This window comes from Nicotiana tomentosiformis, chromosome 4 (assembly GCF_000390325.3).
Source record: "Nicotiana tomentosiformis chromosome 4, ASM39032v3, whole genome shotgun sequence".
NCBI lineage: Eukaryota > Viridiplantae > Streptophyta > Magnoliopsida > Solanales > Solanaceae > Nicotiana > Nicotiana tomentosiformis.
Window position 1 is genome coordinate 96,834,683 of NC_090815.1, and position 24,948 is coordinate 96,859,630.

Below are 24,948 nucleotides of genomic sequence, written 5' to 3' on the forward strand. Positions count from 1 at the left end.
AAATGAATAATGTATGCTAATAATAAATAAAGTATAATTAATTCATCTTGTATTACATAAAAATATATTAATAATAAATTAATATGATTCTATGCAAGCAATGGGTGGGACAAATTCTTTACAAATTTGCTACGGGTGGGCAAATGGTGGAGGAAATATTTATTGGGTGAATGTTGGCGTCATATCATATGAGATGTGAAAAGGCCGTCGAGGTCACGCTATTGACGCTTTTCTCTTTCAAAATGCCGGTCTCTCTTATTTTTCAATTCTTAATGGAGTAGTATTTTATTTCGTCTTTTTCACTTCTCTATTTATTAATTTTACAGTTTCGGACATAACCCTCATTTAGTACTATAAATATTCTTGTCTACTGTCCGCTCCACTCATCAGTTAGCTTCTTTTGAGGAAAAAATGGCAGAGGCGTCACAGGTACGTTTGGGCATACTAGGTTGCGCTAACATAGCTCGGAAAGTATCACGGGCCATCGCGCTTGCTCCAAACGCCACTATCTCCGCCGTCGGCAGCCGTACGATCGAAAAAGCAACGGCGTTTGCTAAAGAAAATGGGTATCCGTCAAATACAAAGTTATACGGCAGTTATGAGGCTGTTCTGGATGACCCGGAGATTGACGCCGTTTACGTTCCGCTTCCGACAAGCCTGCATTTGAAGTGGGCTGTGTTGGCGGCCCAGAAGAAGAAGCACGTTTTGCTGGAAAAGCCCGTTGCGTTAAACGTGAAGGAGCTGGATGCTATTCTGGAGGCGTGCGAATTGAATGGGGTGCAGTACATGGATGCTACCATGTGGATGCATCATCCTCGTACTGTTAAGATGAAAGAATTCCTCTCTGATTCTCATCGTTTTGGCCAACTCAAATCGGTATATCCTCTGATCCTTTTTTTTTTATTGGTGAACTACTGAACTGATATAGGCTGTTTCATTTGGACAACTAAATTTTGATTTATCGATCAATTAAAAATAATTATGTTTTGTTGGTTAAATTAAAAATCCCCAAAATAACCATGCTAGGATTGAAAAATAGTACTTAACCAATTTTATTTATCTATCCCCAAAAAAGAAAAAGAAAAAAATGCAACCATGTTCCAAAGGCGGAAAGTGAGGATGGGAGGTGAAAGAATGAGGGGGAGCTGGGTGGGGATAGGGTCCACAGCTTAGAAATGCCAAAGGTAAGAAAGAAGTTGTTTCGGGGATCCTTTGCGGTGAGAATGACAATATCTCTAAAGCGATGTATATTCTCATTCTCTGCATAAGAAATGTAATTTCTTTGTTAGAAAAATGTATTTTGGTTATATAAATATACCAAATTACTCAAATATCTCTAATAAAATGTAAAAGTTCACCTAAGGTATAAAATTGTACTAAATTTATAAAAAACATATTTGTTGCAATTTTTCTCTTTTCTTTTGATAACAAATAAATTCAAAAATAAAATAGAAGGTCAAAATACTAATGTAATGAAATCCTTAAAAAAAACGCGTTCAATTTTAAATTAACTAAAAAATGAGATCAAGCCAGATTCTAGAGTTGAAGTTAAGAGAACATACTTGGACACCTAAGATATCTTACAAGAAAAAGGTGGATAAAATATTAGACATCTAGTGCAGGTTCCGCACAATTGATGCGAAAAAATTGAAACTTATCAGAGTTGTGAGAACCCTATATGAAGGCTTCTGAGCTTAGTGCTTACTGCTTCTAACTTCTCTTTACACTTTAATCCAGTATGGACTTGATTTTTCCATTAAAGATCCCTGAAGATGGTCTTATAGTATATATTATGTTAACAGGTACACAGCACTTTTGCTTATCTTGGTGACCAAGAGTTTCTAAAGAATGACATTCGTGTAAAGGCCGACCTTGATGCTCTAGGTGTTCTAGGTGATGCTGGTTGGTACAGTATTCGCGCAATCTTGTGGACTACTGATTATGAATTGTCCAAAACCGTGACAGCTCTACCTGATCCAGAATTGAATGAAGCTGGAGTTATCCTATCTTGTGGTGCTTCTTTGAGTTGGAAAGACGGAAGGGTAGCAACTTTCTATTGTTCGTTTTTAGCCAATATGGCCATGGATATCGTTGCTAATGGATCCACAGGAAATTTGAGGGTCCATGACTTTGTAATTCCATTTCAAGAAAATGTTGCTCCATTTTACACAGTGGAAAATTCGAGGTTTGGTGAACTTTCTACAGCGATTCATCCTGCACCAAGTGAGCAAAAAGTCAGCACAGATCTTCCTCAAGAGGCTCTCATGATAAAGGAGTTCTCTAACCTGGTTGGAGGTATCAAGGCGCAATGTTCTAAACCTGAGAAGAAGTGGCCAACGATTAGTAGAAAGACGCAACTTGTGGTAGATGCTGTCAAGGCATCAATTGATAAAGGTTTTGAGCCTATTGAGGTTGTCTATTAGCTGGTCTATTCTTATGTTCTCTGTTAAAGCGAATGCTATGTTGTTGTAACTGAATGCTGTTTTCACTGCATTGGCTGAAGTCTCAGTAATGTTTGTTGACAGTGTAAAATTGTATTATTAAAACTTGAATTGAGTCTTTAGAATGGTTAGTAATATGTATTGTCAGCACCATAGATTAGGGAAAGATAGTCTATTTGGTAAAGATCTTCCACATCTAACTGAACTCTCCTTTGCGTTCAACTTAGATGATTTACTAATTCTGGTGTTTCATCTCGAAGTACTTGCTCTTTCTTTGCTTTCTTCTTGTTACTTGTATGCGCAGTTCTATATATTTTGTTTAGTTCACATAACACATTTTATAAAGGGAAAAGGTTCCGATTTTCCCTTCTACTGGTATATTATTTACATTTGCCCCGTTGGACAAAATACTATGATATATTATTTATATTTATCCCGTTATACTTTTAGTCCCAATCAAACCCCTACCAATAAAGCACTTTTTGGAATTGCCTCTACACCTAACAATCCCCCCTCTAATTCTTTGTCCATATCAGCATCCTAGTCAGCAGTTCCGCCAAATTAAAAGTCTCCTATGTCTATAAACTTGACCCATTCTACCCACTTGATACTCATAGCCATTGGATTGAACGGGATGGTTGGGGTCCATGATGATATTCAATTAGAACAGATTTTTGATGAATATACAGCAAAAATTGCTTTTTTTCCAGTAAAATCACACTAACTTCCACTGAATCTTACTCATGAATTTTGAACTGCAGAACTCTAGAAACTGGAAACCCTTAATAGTAGGTTTTACTCCCTCCGTTCACTTTTACTTATCTAGTATTCTAAAAATAAATTTTTCACTTTTACTTTTATTCGTCACTTTTAACATATTAAGATAATTTTTTCCGTATTATACCTACAACATTAATTATTCATTTCAAATCATTTTCTCAAATCTATTAAAATTATAAATTAATTAATATGAACATCATCATAAATTATACACTTAATTTATTATTTCTTAAAAGGTATATAAAATGGGTAAAATTCAAAAATAGTCAGATTGACAAGTAATAATTAAAAAATAACCACAATTTCAAGAGTAATCGAAATTTAATCACTTTTTGTGTAAAGATATAATGAACGAAAATAATATTCAAAATCCGAAAAATATTCCACCATAATATACTAGAGTTCAAATTTTTTACACGTGATTATGCTGGAAGTTCATAAACATGTGCTCCAATCTCCAGTATATATTATGCTGAAACTTTTCGTGTGCTGGAGTTCCAACATATTATGCTGGAAGTTCAGACACATGTGTACATCTTCGATATATATTATGTTAAAACTTTTTGTGTGCGGGAGATGCTGAAAATTCAGACACATGTGCACCAATCTCTAGTATATTACACTGAAACTTTCCGTGTTGCAACAAAATAATAACTATTTTTTAATAATTTTACAAACACTGACTATTTTTTATTACCGGTACGAAAACTGATTAGGCCGTGCTATTTTCACAAACAAAATCCATAGCGAACTAGTAAACGTGAATGGAGAGAGTATATTTGTCCAACTGACCACACTTCATTCACTTATTTAAAGGCACTACATATACCAAACAAACATATACACATAGCATGCACAAGGACAGCAAAGCCAAACTCGCAACACACGTACTACAATACCCAAAGCCAAAAGACTAGTGATTTAAACAATATCTATAGCCCTAACATTTCTTGGAACCTCTTGTGTTTCCTTCTTGGGCACGTTCACAGTCAAAACTCCATGCTCAAGGCCACAACTTATGCCTTCGACGTTGGCATTTTCCGGCAGACGGAACCTCCTCTTGAAGCTCCCGCGGCTACGCTCTACGCGGTGCCACTTGTCTGTGCCTTGCTCTTCCTCTTTCACTCTTTCACCACTTATTTCAAGTATGTTGTCATCTTCAATCTGCACCTTCAGATCTTCTCTCTTCACCCCTGCCATTTTGAAAAGGCACTTAGCTTTAGCTTTACAAATACCAGCCTTACATAATTAAGGCACATAATCCAGTTCGCACATCTTTACTTTGCTAAAAGTTTTTTGTTATCTACGGTCTAATCCTTGAAAAACTTTGTGACTTCTCTCTCTTTGCTCATCTAGAAGTGGTTAATCTAGGATATCAATAAGAAGTATTCTTCTATGATACCAGCATATATCAAGTCATGGTCTGTTTTAACCAATTTAAACCCAAAAAGTAAACATAAATTAAAATCGTTCACGACCCGTTTGAGTGTAAGTATACTATTTAGACATCTGTAGGTATCAACATTTGCAAATACTAAAGTTCAGTATTTAAACTTCAAGAAAAAAAAAATACTCCACTAAAGTACTGATATGAAAAATTATTTCATAGGAGTATAAAGACACTTAATTTGCACAAATCTTGAATTATTTTGAGTAAAATATATGTCCAAAGACAAACTTAAACTAAAATTCATGTCCAAAGACAATGAACTCCTTTCGTTTTGTCAAGCTTAAACTATTAAATTTTCTTTTAAAAAAAAACTCAGATATTAATTAATTAATAGAAGTCAAGACGCAAATAAGAAAAGACGTGCCCATCAAGAACACCCTATAGAGTGTCACACAACTAACTCAAAAATGTTGTCCACAAAAACTCATGAATTACAAAAGTTCTTCGTTATAAAAAAAGAAACTAGGATTTGATGCTTAACCAGGAAGGTCAACACGAAAAAAATGAGCATTATCAGTTTCACGCCAGTCCACATTAGCATGAGCTAAAGCAGAAACATCATCTTCGCCACCACGCCTCCACCCTAATCCACCAATGTTAAAAGGATCCCATATATCTGAAGCAAATGGGCTGCTAAATCCAACATCCCAATCTCTACGGCGTCCACCACCCATCCATGGTCCTATTGAAGAAGCCATAATTTTTTCACAAGTAGGCTATCAAACTATTCTTCTTGCACTTAGTTCTTGATTATGAAATGGCCAGCTATATGTTAATGCATATATATTTGTCTGTGACAGAGGTATTTTATTGCTTGTGTCTTGCTGTCACTTGTATATGTGCTGGTTACTTCTGTTTTAAGCCACGTTTCCACTGTTAGGATACTATAAGTTCTTAACTGTAAGCCGTGTGACACCTACGTTTGAAGATGAACATGAACTAATTAATTCGACACTCAATTTTAGTTCCCGGCCCCTTACGAGTAACCTTTTTAAGTTGTCAAAATTATATTGAATCCCGCGGCAATAAGTTTAGCAAGAACGTTTACATGATTGAATTTGCTAAAATCTGAAATTTCCTTGATTTTATAAGCTATATTGGCACAAGAAAAAGAAAAAAATAAATAGACACCACATTGTTTATCATTAAATATCTACCCACGAAATTGATTAGAATATGAAGCTCGCAAATCGAAACCTTTGCACTATAATAAGGTTAGTTACCATAGTCACAACGTGACAACAAGGTATACCTTCCTAATTCCTATAATAAGTCTTTAGACCAAAGAAGGGTCTAACTGTTGGGAATAATGATATTCATTACTATTTGAGCCCTTATTGTTAGTAAAATTGATAAATTAGTGTGTCAGCGGACAACAAATTTTAACATTTTATTTTTAAATTTGGTAGATATGATAAAGTTTTTCTCTCATTAAATTAAACAATATCGTAGCTTTTCATCTATTCTATTTTTCTTCCTTTATGAATAGTCCCCCCAAAATATTTTTCACGATTTTATTTTCTAATTTCAATTCAAATCAATACTAGAAATTCGGTAAAAACCGACCAAAAAAATCGACCAACGTTGGTCGGTAATGGCAAAAAACCGACCAAAACGCGACCATTTACGTGTGGACGGTATTTTTGTGGTCGGAAAGGAATACCGACCAAAGTTGGTCGGAAATTACCGACCAAAGTTGGTCAGAAATTACCGACCAACTTTGGTCGGTCAATTAAATTCAAAAAAAAAATATTGCAAAAAAAATCGACCAAAGTTGGTCGATTTTTTCCGACCAAAGTTGGTCGGTATTTTAATTATGTAAAAAAAAAATTCACCATCTGGGAATCGAACCGGGGTCTGTACTGTGGCAGAATACTATTCTACCACTAGACCATTTGTACATTTTGTTTTAAGACTGTCTTTTATTTGATTTATACTCTTTAATCGTATTTTCGCACGAAAATAACCGACCAAAGTTGGTCGGTTTTTTTAAATGACCCGCCGAATTAACCGACCAATTTTGGTCGATTTTTTAATATTAATTTTTATTTATATTAATTGAAAAACCGACCAAAGTTGGTCGGTTTCTTGAAACATAAATTTCGTGGGACTCAAAAATAGTTTTCCGCATTTTTGCGCCAAAGAAAACCGACCAAAGTTGGTCGGTTTCGTAAAAAAAAAAATTTGAAAAACCGACCAACTTTGGTCGGTTTTTTGGTCGGTTTTTTTACCGACCAAAGTTGGTCGGTCGACCTTGGTCGGTTTTTGCCGAATTTCTAGTAGTGAATTCTCTAAATTAGCTATCTCTTTTTTATCACATTTGATTGATTCATACATTAAGAAGCAAGTTTTTGTGTATCATCTTGTTTTAATTAAGAAATCCCATAGAGAAGTGTTACAAGGTTCAAAACTCGATAAATAATGCGCTCACCCCTTTATCATTTTTACTTAATATTATATTCTTGTATAGGATAGAGTTCAATATCATGACGTGCGCTTAACACACACATCATGCACTGCACTCTAACCACTAGATCAAAGCAATGTAGGTTTTTTGGTATCATCATTGTATGAATTTTATGAAAGAAATTTAAGGGTCTTTTAATATATTTTGATAGGCCACCAGTTCCATTGAAATCATTGCCCAACGAACGTGCTATTCCACCAACTTCATTCACATTTGGTAACTGAATGACACATTCACTATCTTTAATGTTATTCATCATTGTTGTCTTATCTTAATTGAGTGTAACGACCTGATCGGTCGTTTTGAGAGTTGTAGCCTTGTTCCCTCATTTAGTGCTCATTTTATACTTTATAGCTGTTATGTGACTTGTCGGGGTAGTCGGTTCGGGTCCGGTGTGATTTCAGAATGAAATGAGACACTTAGTCTCAAGGTTGAAAGTTTAAGTTAAAATGATTGACCGGATATTGATATGTGAGTAAACGACTCCGGAACGGAGTTTTGATGTTTTCGTTAGCTCTATTAGGTCATTTTGGACTTAGGAGCATTTCCGGATTATGATTTGAAAGTCTGTAGTGGAATCATGCTTGAAATGGTGAAAGTTAGAATTTTTGAAAAGTTTGACCGGGAGTGGACTTTTTGATATCGGGGTCGGATTCCGATTCTGAAAGTTGGAGTAGGTCCGTAATATCATTTGTGACTTGTGTGCAAAATGTGGGGTCAATCAGATGTGATTTGATAGGTTTCGGCATCGTTTGTAGAAATTGGAAGTTTAAAGTTCATTAGGTTTGAATCTATGTGCGATTCGTGTTTTGATGTGGTTCGAGGGATCGACTAAGTTCGTATCATGTTTTAGGACCCGTTGGTATGTTTGGTTGAGGTCCCGGGAGCCTCGGGTTGATTTTGAATGGTTAACGGATCGATTTGAAGTTTGAGGGAAGTATTGAAGCTCACCAGCTTCTGGTGTAATCGCACATGCGGAGTGGGGAACGCGGGTGCGATCTCGCAGAAGCGAGAGGTGAACCGCAGAAGCGACCAGGGAGGAGGTGAGCAGAGGTCGCAGGTGCGAGGTCATTTCCGCACCTGCGGTGCCGCAAATGCGGTTGGGTATACGCAGAAGCGGAGTTGGGCTGGCCTGGGTAGGGAGCAGGTGCGAGGAATTTACCGCATCTGCGAGCCCGCAGGTGTGAGCGAGGCTCCGCAGATGCGGAATTGAGAGAGGGGCCTGTTTTCGCAGAAACGGATGGAAGGCCGTAGAAGCGGCTCCGCAGGTGCGGAACATGGAGCGCGGATGCGGGCCAGAGGAATTTAAGTGGCTTCCGCATAAGCGGGGAATTGACCGCACAAGCGGTTTCGCAGGTGCGGATATATGGCTGCAGGTGCGAAAAGCCTGGGCAAACTATTAAAAATAAGGGTTCGCGATTTTGGCTTCATTTCAAACATTTCAAGCACGGTTAAGGCGATTTTTAGAGAGTTTTCGAGGGGATTTTTGAGGTAAGTCCCTTGTGCTTATTGTTGATCAATAATATTGCCTCCCCATTGATTTTCCCACCTAGATTGTGTGTATTTAAGGTGTAGATTGGGAGTTTGAGGTTAGGGATTTGGAGAGTTTGATTTGGGGATTTGGGTGACGATTTGGTGTCGGATTTTGATTAATTTGGTATAGATAGACTCGTGGTTGAGTGGGCTTTCGGGTTTGTGACTTTTATCGAATTTCGAGACGTGGGCCCAGGGGTCGGCTTTTGAGCCGATTTTTGATTTTGATTAATAACTTAGCATTTTCTTATAGAGTTGATTCCTTTAGCCCGTATTGATTTTATCGCTTTGTTTATGGTTAGATTCGAGGCATTCAGAGACCGTTTCGCAAGGCAAGGGTGTGTTGGAGTAGAGATTTGCTCGTATTGAGGTAAGTAGCGGTTCTAAATTTGATTATGAGGGTACGAAACCCCGTATTACGTGTCATGTATTTAGTTTTGAGGTGATACACATGCTAGGTGACGGGTGTGTGGGCGTGCACCGTAGGAATTGTGACTAGATCAATTCTATGGATTTGTGTATTTGAATAATTTGTTGTTATCAGTACATTTTTTCCACATATTAGAGAAATCGAACTATAAATCATGTTTTAACCATGTGTTAACACTGTAGAGACCCACAAAGGTCGTGCACATGTTGAATTATCTGCTAAATTGATGTTGTACTCGGTCACAATTTATTTGCATATCATGTCTCAGTCTCTATTGTTCCTTGTTGATACATTGCATCTTTTCTGTTTGGGCTGATTTTCATGATTTCTGAGAGCCCGAGAGACTAGAGTGATTGATGACTGAGTGGGGTCGAGGGCCTGATTGTGAGATATTTATACTATGGCACGTGAGTTGTCCGTGCAGATCCAGATATCATACTATAACACTTGAGTTGTCCATGAGGATCCAGATATCATAATATAGCATGTGAGTTGTCCGTAATGCACGTGAGTTGTCCGTGCGGATCCGGATATTAGATTATGTTACGTGAGTTATCCGTACGGATTATAGCGCTTGGGCTGAAGGATCCCCTCCGGAGTCTGCACATACCCCAGTGAGCGTAGGTACCTATTGAGTGCGAGTGCCGAGTGCTGAGTGAATGTGAAGGTTGAGTGACTATGGCCCTGAGAGGATGCATTTGATTTCATTAGTGTTGCATTAACTGCCATGTATCATTGTTGAAATTTCTGAAAGATATTACACCCTGTTTCACTTGAACTGGTTAGGGAATAACTGTTGACCTAATTTATCGAACTTGAAAGCATGCCTACTTTCTTATGTTGAAATCACTGTAATTGAACTATAACTATGAAGCTCGTCACTACTTTCAGTTCTTTATTTAGTATTGTTACTTGCTGAGTTGGTTGTACTCATACTACACCATGCATTTCGTGTGCAGATCCAGGTGTTCCCGGACACAGTGGGTGTTGATTTTCGCGCACAGTTGATCTTTTGGAGATTTCGAGGTAGCTGCCAGTGTTTTGCATACCTTGTTTCTCCTTCCCTATCTTTTCACTTATTGTATTTAGTTTCAGATTTTCATACACAGTATTTTTCGGACTTGTGATGTATAGATGCTCATGTGCTCAGTGACACCCCGATGTTGGGAATTTCCGCGTCGTATTTTGAATTTTCTATCCCGTTTATGAGAAATTGTTATCATTTAAACTGTTTTAAATCCGTTTTGTGTTAAGTGTTGGAGTTATTTCATAAATTTCGACTTGCCTAGTACCACGATAGGCGCCATCACGACAGGTTAGTCTTGCGTATCGGTACGGAGACGTATGTACTTATCTTCGAGAGGCTGCCGAACCCTTAGGAAATTTCACATTCTTGTATTCTTGTCATGCGGATTTGTTGTTCTAGTAACTAAACTTCTGTATCCTATTCTCTCACAGATGGTGAGGACACGTGCTACCGGACATGATGGACAACCACTAGTACCACCAGCTAGGGCCACAAGAGGTCGATGTCACGGTAGGGGCCGCGGTAGGGTTAGAGGTGCAGCTCGTACAGCAGCTAGAGCAGCACCTGAAGATCCACCAATTGCTCCAGCTCAGGAGCAAGTTTCAGATGTAGTTGCGCTAGTAGGGCCAGCTCAGGCACCAGCTGTGCCCATTGTGATTCCAAGCCTTCAGGTGGCATTGGCCCAGATATTGACAGTTTTCACTGGTCTTGCTCAGGTGGTTTCGGCTTAGGCCGCACCAGCCACTTCTCAGGCCGGGGGAGGTACTCATACCCCTACTGCCCATACTTCAGAGCAGGCGGTGCAGGGACTTCAGACACCGGAGGTACTACCCGCCCAGCCGGTTGCAACTGCTTAGGCCCATGTGGTCCCCGTTATGACTGATGATGAGCATAGGAGACTTGAGAGATTTGAGAGGCTTCGGCCTCTATCATTTAGCGGAGTTGAGTCGGAGGATGCCCGGGGCTTCTTGGACAAGTGCCAGCGGATGCTTCACACAGCATGTATTCTGGAGACCAGTGGGATCTCGTTCACTACTTTTCAGTTTTCTGGGGATGCTTCAGATGGTGAGAGGCTTATGAGAGGCGCATTCCGGTTGGTGCAGCACCACTTACATGGAAGGAGTTCTCCATTCTCTTTTTGGAGAAGTTCGTGCCGCAGTCTCGCAGGGAGGAGTTGCGCAGACAGTTTGAGCAGCTTCGGCAGGATGGTATGTCTGTGACCCAGTACGAGCACGCAGTTTGGTTGGTTCCCACTGATAGGGAAAAGATCATAAGGTTCATTGATGGCCTCACATATCAGGTGCAGTTGCTTATGACTAGAGAGAGGGTATCTGGTGCCACTTTTGACGAGGTGGTTGACATTGCTCGGCAGATAGAGATGGTTCGTATCCAGGTGCGGGGTGAGAGGGAGGCCAAAAGGCCTCGAGGTTCGGGCGGTTTCGGTGGTGTACCTTCTGGGGGACAGTCCTACACCAGTAGGGGTCGTCCTTATAGACACACTCAGAAGACTCGTCCACCTCATCGTGGCGCATCAGCTAGCCACGGTTCTTACAGTGCTCATTCAGGCCAGTCTTTATTTAGTGCACTACCAGCGCAGAGTTCTCACCATGCCTCGTTCGCTCAGGCTTCTACAGGTAGTTCATCGGGTTATCCGGAGCAGTAGTTCCGTCACAGGAGGGGTTGTTTTGAGTGCGGAGACTTTGGCCATATCAAGAGAGATTGACCTAGGTTGTTGAGTGGGACTTCACAACAGAGTTCTCGGCCGATGGCACTAGCACCAGCAGTTACGCCACCCATTCAACCAGCTTGGGGTGGGCCCCAGGCATCTAGAGGTCGCCCTAGAGGGGGAGGCTGAGCAGGGGGCAGTCAGGACCGATTCTATGCTATCACTGCCAGACCAGATATTGTTTCCTCCGATGCAGTGATCATATGTATTGTCTTAGTATGCCACAGGGATGACTCTGCATTATTTGACCCTGGTTCCATTTATTCATATGTATCATCGTATTTTGCTCACTATCTAGATATGCCCCATGATTTCTTAGCTTCATTTGTCCATGTATCTAAGTCAGTGGGCGATACTATTATTATGGACCGTGTATATCGGTCGTGTGTAGTGACTATTGGGGGATTGGAGACTAGAGATGACCTCTTATAGCTTAGTATGTTGGACTTTGATGTGATCATGGGTATGGATTGGTTCTCTCCATGTCATGTTGTTTTGGATTGTCACGCTAAGACCATGACTTTGGCAATGCCGGGGTTGCCGAGGATCGAGTGGAGAGGTTCTCTAGACTATGTTCCCAATAGAGTGATTTCATATTTGAAGGCCCAACGGATGGTTGGGAAGGGCTGTTTATCTTATTTGGCCTTTGTGAGGGATGTTGGAGCTAATACTCCTGCTATTGATTCTGTCCCGGTGGTGCAAGATTTTTCAGATGTGTTTCCTACAGACCTGCCGGGCATGCCGCCCGACAGGGATATTGATTTTGGTATTAACTTGGCGCCGGACACTCAATCCATTTCTATTCCACCGTATCATATGGCACCGGATGAGTTGAAGGAATTGAAGGAGCAGCTTTAGGAACTCCTTGATAAGGGGTTTATTAGGCCCAGTGTGTCGCCTTGGGGTGCTCCTGTCTTGTTTGTAAAGATGAATGATGGTTCTATGCAAATATGTATTGATTATCGCCAGTTGAACAAGGTCACAATGAAGAACACATATCCATTGCCACGTATTGATGACCTATTTGATCAGTTTCAGGGTGCCAGGGTGTTCTCCAAGATCGACTTGCGTTCAACCTATCATCAGTTGAAGATTCGGGAGCCAGATATCACGAAGACTACTTTTATGACTCGGTATGGTCATTACGAGTTCCTTGTAATGTCATTTGGGCTAACCAACGCCCCAGCATCATTCATCCACTTGATGAACAGTGTATTTCAGCCCTATCTTGACTCCTTCGTCATTGTGTTTATGGACGACATTCTGGTGTACTCCCGGAGCCGGGAGGATCATGAGCAGCACCTGAGGACTATGCTCCAGACCTTGAGAGAAGAGAAGTTGTATGCAAAATTTTCGAAGTGTGATTTTTGGCTAGATTCAGTGGCATTTTTTGGCCATGTGGTATCGAGTGAGGGGATCAAGGTAGATCTGAAGAAGATTGAATCAGTGCAGAATTGGCACAGACCATCCTCAGCTACGGAGATTTGGAGTATTCTGGGCTTGGCGGGGTATTACCGTCGATTTGTAGAGGGTTTCTCGTCTGTTGCGGTACCTATGACCAGGTTGACCCAGAAGGGTGCTCTGTTCAGATGGACAGAGGATTGTGAGGAGAGCTTTCAAAAGCTCAAGACTGCTTTCACTACAGCCCTAGTATTGATGTTGCCTACTGGTTCGGGGTCCTATACGGTATATTGTGATGTGTCGCGCATTGGTCTTGGCGCGGTGTTAATGCAGGAAGGTAGGGTAATTGCCTACGCATCTAGACAGCTGAAGGTGCATGAGAAGAACTATCCTGTCCACGACCTCGAGTTAGCAGCTATTGTTCATGCCTTGAAGATCTGGCGACACTATTTGTATGGTGTCCCTTGTGAGGTTTTCATCGATTACTGGAGTCTACAACATATGTTTAAACAGAAGGATCTTAACTTGCGGCAGCGGAGATGGTTGGAGCTGCTTAAGTATTATAACATCACCATCCTCTATCATCTCGGAAAGGCCAATGTAGTGGCTGATGCCTTGAGTCGCAAGGCGGAGAGTTTGGGGAGTTTAACATATCTACCAGCCGCAGAGAGGCCTTTAGCCTTGAATGTTCGGGCCTTGGCTAACCAGTTGGTCAGATTAGATATTTCCGAGCCGAGCAGAGTTTGGCTTGTGTGGTTTCTTGGTCTTCTTTATATGATCGCATCAGGGAGCGCCAGTATGATGAACCTCATTTGCTTGTCCTTAAGGACACGGTTCAACACGATGATTCCAGAGATGTTACTATTGGGGATGATGGGGTATTGAGGATGCAAGGTCGGATTGGTGTGCCTAATGTGGATGGGCTACGTGAGTTGATTCTTGAGGAGGCCCACAGTTTGCGGTATTCCATTCATCCGGGTGTCGCGAAGATGTACCCAGACCTGAGGCAGCATTATTGGTGGAGTAGAATGAAGAAGGATATAGTGGAGTTTGTAGCTCGGTGCCTCAACTGTCAGCAGGTAAAGTATGAGTATTAGAGACCGGGCGGATTGCTTCAGAGGTTAGAGATTCCAGAGTGGAAATGGGAGCGGATCACCGTGGATTTTGTAGTTGGGCTCCCACGGATTTCGAGTAAGTTCGATGCTATTTGGGTGATTGTGGATTGGCTGACCAAGTCCACGCACTTCATTCCAGTTGGGACTACTTATACTTCAGAACGGTTGGTTGAGATTTACATCCGAGAGATTGTTTGCCTCCACGGCGTGCCAGTGTCCATCACTTCAGATCGGGGCACGTGGTTCACATCGTAGTTTTGGAGAGCCATGCAGTGAGAGTTGGGTACCCAGGTTGAGTTAAGCATATCATTTCACCTTCAGACGGATGGACAGTCCGAGCGCACTATTCAAATATTGGAGGATATACTACGCACTTGTGTCATTAATTTTGGGGGTTCTTGTGAACAGTTTCTGCCACTCGCGGAGTTTGCCTATAACAACAGCTACCAGTCAAGCATTCATATGGCTCTGTATGAGGCTTTGTATGGGAGACAATGTAGATCTATGGTGGGTTGGTTTGAGCATGGGGAGGATAGGCTATTGGGTACTGACTTGGTCCAGGATGCTTTGGACAAGGTTAAGATGATTCAGGAGCGGCTTCGCATGACGCCGTCCAGACAGAAGAGCTATGCCGACAAGAAGGTCCGTGATGTTGCTTACATGGTTGGGGAGAAGGTACTACTCAAGGTTTCACCCATGAAGGGTGTTATGAGGTTCGGGAAGAAGGGAAAGTTGAGCCCTCGATATATTGGGCCATTTGAGGTACTTTAGAGGATTGGGGAGGTGGCTTACAAGATTGCCTTGCCACCTAGTTTGTCGAGTGTGCATCCAGTATTTCATGTTTTTATGCTCCGGAAGTATGTCGGTGATCCGTCTCATATTTTGGATTTCAGCACAGTTCAGTTGGATGGTGATCTGACTTATAATGTGGAGCCGGTGGCTATTTTGGATCGGCAGGTTTGAAAGTTGAGGTCAAAGGACATAGCTTCAGTAAAGGTGGAGTGGAGAGGTCAGCCAATTAGGGAGGCTACTTGGGAGACTGAACGAGAGATGCGGAGCAGATATCCACACCTATTTGAGACTCTAGGTATGTTTCTAGACCCGTTCGAGGACGAACATTTATTTAAGAGGGGGATGATGTAACGACCCGACCGATCATTTTGAGAGTTGTAGCCTCGTTCCTCTATTTACTACTCATTTTGTACTTTATAGCTGTTATGTGACTTACCGGGGTAGTTGGTTTGGGTCCGGTGTGATTTCAGAATGAAATGAGACATGTAGTCTCAAGGTTGAAAGCTTAAGTTGAAATGATTGACCGGATATTGATCTATGAGTAAACGACTCCGGAACGGAGTTTTGATGTTTCTATTAGCTCTGTTAGGTGATTTTGGACTTAGGAGCATTTGCGGATTGTGATTTGGAAGTCCGTAGTGGAATCAGGCTTGAAATTGCGAAAGTTAGAATTTTTGAAAAGTTTGACCGGGAGTGGACTTTTTGATATCGGGATCAGATTCCGATTCCGAAAGTTGAAATAGGTCCGTAATGTCATTTGTGACTTGTGTGCAAAATTTGGGGTCAATCGTATGTGATTTGATAGGTTTCGGCATCGTTTATAGAAATTGAAAGTTTAAAGTTCATTAGGCTTGAATCTTCGTGTGGTTCATGTTTTGATGTGGTTCGAAGTGATTTGAGGGCTCGACTAAGTTCGTATCATGTTTTAGAACCCGTTGATATGTTTGGTTGAGGTCCCGGGGGCCTCGTGTTGATTTCGGATGGTTAACGGATCGATTTGAAGTTTGAGGGAAGTACTGAAGCTCACCAGCTTCTGGTGTAATCGCACATGCAGAGTGGGGATCGCAGGTGCGATCTCGCAGAAGCGAGAGGTGAACTGCAGAAGCGGCCAGGGAGGAGGTGAGCAGAGGTCGCAGGTGCGAGGTCATTTCCGCACCTGCGATGCCGCAAATGCGGTTGGGTATACGCAGAAGCGGAGTTGGGCTGGCCTGGGCATGGCGCAGGTGCGAGGAATTTACCGCATCTACGAGCCCGTAGGTGCGAGCGAGGCTCCGCAGATGCGGAATTGAGAGAGGGTCCTATTTCCGCAGAAGCGGATAGAAGGCCGCAGAAGCTGCTCCGCAGGTGCGGAACATGGAGCGCAGATGCGGGCCGGAGGAATTTAAGTGGCTTTTGCAGAAGCGGGGAATTGACCGCAGAAGCGGTTCCGCAGGTGCGGATATATGGCCGCAGGTGCGATAAGCCTGGGCAGAATATTAAAAATAAGGGTTCGCGATTTTGGCTTCATTTCAAACATTTCAAGCACGGTTTAGGCAATTTTTGAGAGGGTTTTCGAGGGAATTTTTGAGGTAAGTCCTATTTGCTTATTTTTTATCAATAATATTGCTTCCCCATTGATTTTTTTCACCTAGTTGGTGTGTATTTAAGGTGTAGATTGGGAGTTTGAAGCTAGGAATTTGGAGAGTTTGATTTGGGGATTTGGGTGACGATTTGGTGTCGGATTTTGATAAATTCGGTATGGATAGACTCATGGTTGAGTGGGCTTTCGGGTTTGTGACTTTTACCAAATTTCGAGATGTGGGCCCGGGGCCTGGCTTTTGAGCCAATTTTTAATTTTGATTAATAACTTAGCATTTTCTTATGGAATTGATTCCTTTAGCTCATATTGATTTTATCGCATTGTTTATGTCTAGATTCGAGGCATCGAGAGACCGTTCGCGAGGCAAGGGTGTGTTGGAGTAGAGATTTGCTCGTATTGAGGTAAGTAACCGTTCTAAATTTGGTTATGAGGATACGAAACCCCGTATTACGTGTCATGTATTTGGTTTTGAGGTAACACACATGCTAGGTGACGGGCGTGTGGGCGTGCACCATAGGAATTGTGACTTGATCAATTCTATGGATTTGTGTAGTTGAATAATTAGTTCTTATCAGTACTTTTTTTTTCACGTATTAGAAAAATCGAATTATAAATCACGTTTAAACCATGTGTTAACATTGTAGGGACCCATAGAGGTCGTGCACATGTTGAATTATCTGCTAAATTGCTGTTGTACTCAGTCACAGTTTATTTGCATATCATATCTCAGTCTCTATTGTTCCTTGTTGATACATTGCATCATTTCTGTTTGGGCTGATTTTTATGATTTCTGAGAGTCCGAGAGACTGGAGAGATTGATGACTGAGTGGGGTCGAGGGCCTGATTGTGAGATATTTATACTATGGCATTTGAGTTGTCCGTGCAGCACGTGAGTTGTCCGTGAGGATCCAGATATCATACTATAGCACGTAAGTTGTCCGTGAAACACGTGAATTGTCCGTGCGGATCCAGATATTTTATGGTTTTATTGTAGTTTAGACAATATTAAAGTTACAGAAAAAATAAAGAAGTACATATAAACTTTATAAAAAAACAAAAAAATGAATGGTTGTCTACTCTTTAACAGTAAAATTATTTTAGAACTTTAATTAAACAATTTTTATATTAGTAAATATAGTTTTTAACAACAGTATCAAAAGTAATATATTGTAAATACATGTATAACATCTTATTTATTGAAATTACCCCTTACTAATATAGATAATAATATTACTATTTGAAGTTACAGAGATTTTGTCAACGTAGTTAATTTTGTTTCCTTTGGACCAATTAGCCAAGCATAGAAACTATATCTGTTTATTTTTACTTATATAGAAGAGCCCTAAAGCAGCTCTGCGTCGACATCCCTGCTTGTCGACAGAGGTCAATTTAGAATTTACAGTGCTCCTATATTAGGTAAAATTCCTTTTGTGTCCCTTTATTGACTGATTTATCTTGTTCAAAGAAAGACTAAATAAGTAATTTCATGAGCGATCTGACGGCCATTGTTAATGCTTGCTTTAGAATGTTTTGCTCTGCTTTTCTCTCTCTTCGGTTGTTTAGTGTTATCTTAGCTTCTCCTCCAAATTTCTAGAGTTTGATAGGAAATTGGGGGTTTTGTTGAGTCTTATGTAGTTCCATATATGCTCCATCACGACAACCACATGGTTGAAAGGTTAGTTTTGCTGTTATTTGCTTCTCTTTTTTTCCGGAGGAGCCTTAGGGATTTCATGTTTGCCGATTCAGTTTGTTGAGTTGGACGTCTGGATTAATTTTTCCTCTTTTGTTCTACTTGTTCTTGCTGGGAAATATGACTTATGATAAGACTCTTTGTTTGTGCTCAATTGAGTAATTTTCATATCCACAATGTATTTGGTTTATTTTGTTATGGCATCTTAAGTATATTTTCGTAGTAGTGGAGTTTCGTGAGATGGTTGTGATATTGTCTCACACAATCGTTGCATCAATTTTATAGAATTTTTAAAAATCTCTTCTTTGTATTGTTTTATTTGGAGGTCTTGTGTTATTTTTCCTCTATCGTCTTTTATGTATTGTCCGGATTTGGTGCCTCAACAATGGATAGTTTTATTTCACTGTAGTCTTCGACATTAACTGCTTATTATCCATGTCACATTGGTTATTACGCTTAGCGATTTCTGGCATTGATAATATACTAATTTAAAATGTGTAAAGTATAATGAGTTAGCACATATCTATGATAGGTATCACACTTTAAGTGAGTTCTTGAAGTATACTGCTTTTGTAAGATTCAATCTTTCTTCTAGCTAAACATCGACTTGAAATATTTGCTCAAGTGAATTGTAATTTGTATCTATTCACTATAACTGATTAATATCCTATTGGCTGATTTGGTCTATTTTGGGATAAGAGGGGTATTTTGGCATAAGAGGGGTCATTGTCATGGGGTGAAAGAAGAGATGCTTTTCTGCACTTATAGAAATTGAAAGTTAACTGTCAGTACAAATCGAATCACTTCTGTTTGAATTCTCCATCTGTCACGTATATAAATGAATATTGTGAGCTATAGACTATTTCTGCTTAACTCACCAAAATGTGTTCAGTGTGACGAATAGATCACTATGTTGTTCTTCAATTCTTAGAGTTTTAAGAGAGCTGCCTCATTTTGATAAAAATATTAATAGTATAAACAATATACAAGAAATTCAGACTACTATGCCAAAACTCACTTGTACGTTACTCAAATTCGACTCCAGAAAAAATTGAGATTCTTTGCTATGAATATTGTTAACTTCCATTGTCTTGGTTTGCTTAAGAACCTTCAGTGAATACTGATAATGCAATAAATATTACTCCATACAGTAACTCTATCTTTGTCAAGATTTATTTCTGATGTTTTACCCATAGGCACAAGATATAAACATACATTTATAAATTCAACTTCAATAAAAGCACTCAGTCACTTAATACATGCATTTTTAGTACTCCATGTACTGTTGAAACGCTCTTCTAGCATGTAAAACTTCATTTTCTTCGTCATCCTTCATTTGGAGCTTGTAACAGTAATACTCATGGTATGACATAGTATTTCTAAACGAATTTGATCATTTATTATTAACTGATCATTTATTAAGCTGATGTGTATTGTTTATGTAATGACCCAATATTTGTTTTATATTTATTAATTATGAGCTTAGTGAATTAATTTATTTGTGGCTATTGGAAAAGTACTAAGCTACTGGAAGATGATTTAATATAACATACAAGATATTATATTAAATAGGTGCTTAGTGAGCCAATTACATATTACAAATTTGAAAGTAGAAGGAAGTGAATTTAGTTAGTATTTAAAAGGGAAGTGAATTTAGTTAGTATTTAAAAGGTTAATAAGTGGGCCAAGCCCGCCACTTACTCGTTGGTTAGAGATTATAATCGGTATCCCTAGTTTAGTAGAAAAGAAGTAATTGAGGTTTAGTTTTAAATATATATATATATATATATATATATATATATATATATATATATATATATATATACACAAAAAAATATACACTAGAGTATTTTTTCGTGCTTCGCGCGGTTTTAAAAAGAATTAAAGAAATAGTTAAATGGGAATTTCATAAATTTTTCTAATAGAAAATCAACTTTTTTACAAAATCAAAAAATTAAACGATGACATAGGAACTACTATAGCATACATACAGAAATATTTTTACAGAACAGGGGTTGTGGATGGAGAATGGTTGAAGGTAAAGGTGAAAGAGGGTGTTTTTGTGCTGATTTTCTCTTTTTTCATTGTCTCTCATTCTTCAATCTTCGTCTTCTTTATATAGGCAAGTCTCTTAGACGGATTTCAAAATAGATTTCAAACTTTGTCAAAAACCTTTCACTTCATGCCCTGTCGGGTACTGCATTGGGCCCCATCGTCACATGGCCTGTAAAGAAAAGATTCCTTCTTTTGTTTGCCATCCATTTTATGTCATTTTCTTCTTTTGCACTATTGTCATCCTTTTGCATTATTGTCCTTGAACGTATCCTATTACTATTAATCCCATATGCATTAAATTTTTTTTATAATTTCTCATTTGTCTTACTGATTCAGGATTAATTAAATTTATAGTTGCAAAAAAAAAATGGAAAGAAGAGATGAACAAAGTGATTTTTTTAAAAAAAAATAAAAATATTACGGGGTAATATCAGTTCATAATTTTGATAAAATATTAACAATACAATTTTGTAGATTAAGAGAGAGAGAGTACCGAGTAGGATTTTTACAACATAAGTTCAAACTCACTTAAATACAACAAGTTTTTATACCCCCCTTTAATTATTTTTTTATACCCCCCTTTATTTTCAATATATATAAGAATTAAAGAAATAGTTAAATGGGAATTTCATAAATTTTTCTAACAGAAAATCAACTTTTTTACAAAATCAAAAAAAATAAACGAAAAACTACAAATTTGAGCATTATATTCAATACCATCTTATGAGTAATTCTCTGACGTATTTAAGTAATGTGAGGATTGCGTTTTGCGACACTGATGCTTACTTGGATGATTTACCCTTCTTAAGAAATGTTGGTAAGGGGATAATATTTCAATCATACCTTACTATAGATGAGAACACCTTCAAATAACAAAAAGAAAATGATCAATATTTTCATCTAAAACATTAAGTTCTAGTTGTCATTTGTACCCTATTTTAGAGTGCCACCTTTCGAGAAAGATGATGTAAAAATGCATGATTGTAACTTCTTTAGTCAATGGCGATTCAATTAAATTGTTTAAGAGTAGATTAAGGCCTCATCTGAAGATGGAAACTTTATCCCTGTATCAGGCTCTTAGTTGAGGCTAAGGGTGACAAGTGGGCCGATCTCGGGCCTAAACGGGTTAAGTGGGGCGGTCCAAACGGTCCCAGTCCCGGACCGGTCCCAAATTAAACGGGTCAAACGGTCCCGGCCCGCGGGCTAAGTGGGCCCAATAAATTTTTAAAAAAAAATTAAATAGAAATTAGAGACAAAAGGATGTTAAAAAAAAATATCTAAGCCAATTGAAATTAGATACATGGTATCTCTTACAAACTTCATATTTAATTGATTTAACATCCTAAATTGTAACATTCAACATTTAATTAAATCGATTAAATCTTACTATAGCTATATATATATATATATATATATATATATATATATATATATATATATATATATATATATATATATATATATAGAGTTCTATAAGATGTAGTGCTATATTAATACTTAAGTTGTAGCAACAACAACATATGTATACATATTAATGCTATATTAACATATGCTATATTCATATGTTGTTGTTGCTAAAACTTAAATATTAATATATATAGTACTACATCTTATAGAACTATAAACTTTGTTTTTAAATGTGTTATAGTAAGATTTAATCGAATATAGCTTATATATATATATATAGTTCTAGAAAATGTAATGCTATATTAATAATTTTATTATAGTATTAAAAAAATATGGCAATATCTTTCTTAGTCTTCATCCCCCCTATGGAATGAGCACAACAAGGTGCTAATACCACCATTGAGAAAAAAAAGAAACTAATAAAGATGTGCCAAAATACAAGTTACATAATACATACTAATTTTTGTTCATACAAGTTAAATGGTATCTCTTACAATAGTAGCAATTATAGAAGAAAATTAGAGAGAGATTGTGATAGATTGATGATTTTGTAAGAAAAATGAAAGAATGAGGGGGTATTTATAGTTAAAAACAATGAAAAAGTTTATTTATAAAAATTTCGAATTAAAACAAAGTTAAAACAAAGTTGGGGGGTGGGGGTGGGGTTAAATGACTATTTTATAAATAGCCAACGAATATTTTTGACAGCCCAACGATTATATTTTAAATTTTAAATTTTAATTTTTTTTTTTTAAAAGTTGACCGTTGGGACTGTTTGGCCAGCGAAGGGACCGGACCGGTCCCTGGCGGGCCCAAAGCATAAGACCGGCCCACGAGACTGGCCTAGGCCCACTAAAACTGGTCCTAACGGTCCTAGCCCATTTGGCCCGCGGTCCCGGACCTGGACCGGCCCATTTGCTAGCCTTAGTTGAGGCCATGACATAACAAAAATAAGTATAATTAAGTGAATACCATATATCATGTCAGCTACAATAAAAAAAGTAATGATAAATAAGCAAAACATTTAAATATCTGCTGAATATATATAAGGCTCCAAACACAGAATGATGATGATGATAATAATAATAATAATAATAATAATAATAATAATAATAATAATAATAATAATAAATTTAAAATATTATACAACGATTTATTAACAAAAAATATTATAGAAGTTACTACTAACAACATAAGGGTGGACAATTTTCTGTAGCCATTATTTTTTTATATGATTAGCTCATGTAAAAGGCTTTTCGTATATTGTTTGACTTGGTTGTGACGATCTCACATGTCAAGTACTTACTAAGCATGATACATCTTATTTTATATTAATGTGTCGATAATGCTTGGAAATCGTTGCATTAAAAATATGTAATGTATTTAATAATAGAAAGAGAAATGACCAAACAATAAGGTAGAGAATTTATAAAGCTAATTTAAAATAATAATGAATATAAAATTATGAAAATTAGAAGGTAGAGAAAGTTTTCTATTTGCTTTCCACTAATTCTAATATACATTAATATTTTCTATGTGAAAACTCATGTATAGAGTTCATCAATTAATCCGGTCGTAAGTTTCTTAGGTGCCATTATTCTCGTGCAATTAGTTGATCATCTCAACAATTGGTATGAAAATTTTGATGACCCAAAAGATCATCTTATGTTTTAGACCTCGAATTTGTACTCTTAAGCCTTAATAATCTTATTTTTACCCTTCTCGATTTACGTGCACAGTCCGGGCATGTTTCCGAAAAGCTTTTATGTTGAAAACTAATGAAAATAAGAATTTTTGCCTTAAAAGTTGATTTTAGTTGATTTCGGTCAATATTTTTGGTAAACGGGACCGGATCCGTGCCTTGACGGTCCCGGTGGGTCCGTATCGAATTATGGGACCTGGGCATATGCCCGGAATAGAATTCGGAGGTCCCTAACTTGAGTTATGAATCTTTTATGAAAATTAAAAGTCTAAAAATTATTTATTTTTAAGAATTGATTGATATTTGGCATTGTTAGTATCGGGTCCGTATTTTGGTTTCGGATTTCAGTACAGGTTCATTATGATATTTAAGGCTTGTCTGTGAAATTTGGTGTGAAACGGAGTTGATTTGATGTGATTCGGACGTCTAGTTGAGAAAATAGAAATTTTAAAGTGTTTTTGAGAATTTCATTTGATTTGGTGCTAAATTCGGAGTTTTAGGTGTTATTTTGGCGATTTGATCACACGAGCAAGTCTGTATGATGTTGTTAGACTTGTGCGCATGTTTGGTTTGGAGCCCCGAGGGCTCGGGTGAGTTTCAGATAGGCTACAGGGTGATTTGCACTTAGAAAATTTGAGATTTTGCTGCAGTAGCTGTTCTGGTGTGCCCTTCTTCGCGTTCGCGTAGGTAGTGTCACGAACGCGGAAGGTAAAATGGGGGCAGGGTAATTTTTTCTTCGCTAACGAGAAGCATTGGGGGTGGTACCCTTCGCGAACACGATAGGTTAAAGGACTTGGGGGAGGGGGTTATGTTCTTCTACACGAACGCGTCCACTAGGTCACGAACGCGAAGTCTTGGGGGGAGCTGCCTTATACGAACGCGTAGAAAAACTCGCGAACACGAAGGCCTTAGGCCGCTGTGCATCGCGATCGCGACAGGCCTCTCGCGAACGCGATGAAGACCTGTCTAGTGTCTTAAAACAGACTTCAAACACGGGTTTAAACCATTTCCTCAATATATTTCAAGAACCAAACGGGTAGAGGCGATTTTCAAGAGTCATTTTCTTCCCCAAAGTGTTGGTAAGTGCTTCTAAACCATTTTCTTTCAATTACCCATTACATTTCTTGAATTATGAACCAAAAATCTAGAGTTTTCATGGTAGAATTAGGGGTTAGGGTAGAAACTAGGGATTTCGAAAATTTGAGAATTTAGACCTCAATTTGTGGTAGGATTCCAAAACCAATTATATATTCGGACTCGGGGGTGAATGTGTAAATGTATTTTGGTCTGAACCTCGGGTTTTGACCAAGCGGGCCAGGGGTCAATTCTTCGACTTTTTGGAGAAAATTTTGG

General features: G+C 38.6%; 2 protein-coding genes across 2 annotated transcripts; one reads left to right on the forward strand and one right to left on the reverse strand.

Moving 5' to 3' along the window:
- Nucleotides 1-323: 323 nt before the first annotated feature.
- LOC104094812 (uncharacterized oxidoreductase At4g09670-like) lies at nt 324-2,680 on the forward strand. The gene is made up of 2 exons (XM_009600811.4): nt 324-876; nt 1,803-2,680. Exons 1-2 carry the CDS (start codon nt 412-414, stop codon nt 2,421-2,423), a joined length of 1,086 nt encoding a protein of 361 aa, XP_009599106.1. The 5' UTR covers nt 324-411; the 3' UTR covers nt 2,424-2,680.
- Nucleotides 2,681-3,999: 1,319 nt separating this feature from the next.
- LOC104094822 (16.9 kDa class I heat shock protein 1-like) lies at nt 4,000-5,433 on the reverse strand. The gene is made up of 2 exons (XM_009600821.4): nt 5,153-5,433; nt 4,000-4,414 (listed from the first exon to the last, which is right to left on the reverse strand). Exons 1-2 carry the CDS (start codon nt 5,367-5,369, stop codon nt 4,143-4,145), a joined length of 489 nt encoding a protein of 162 aa, XP_009599116.1. The 5' UTR covers nt 5,370-5,433; the 3' UTR covers nt 4,000-4,142.
- Between the last annotated feature and the right edge of the window lie 19,515 nt (nt 5,434-24,948).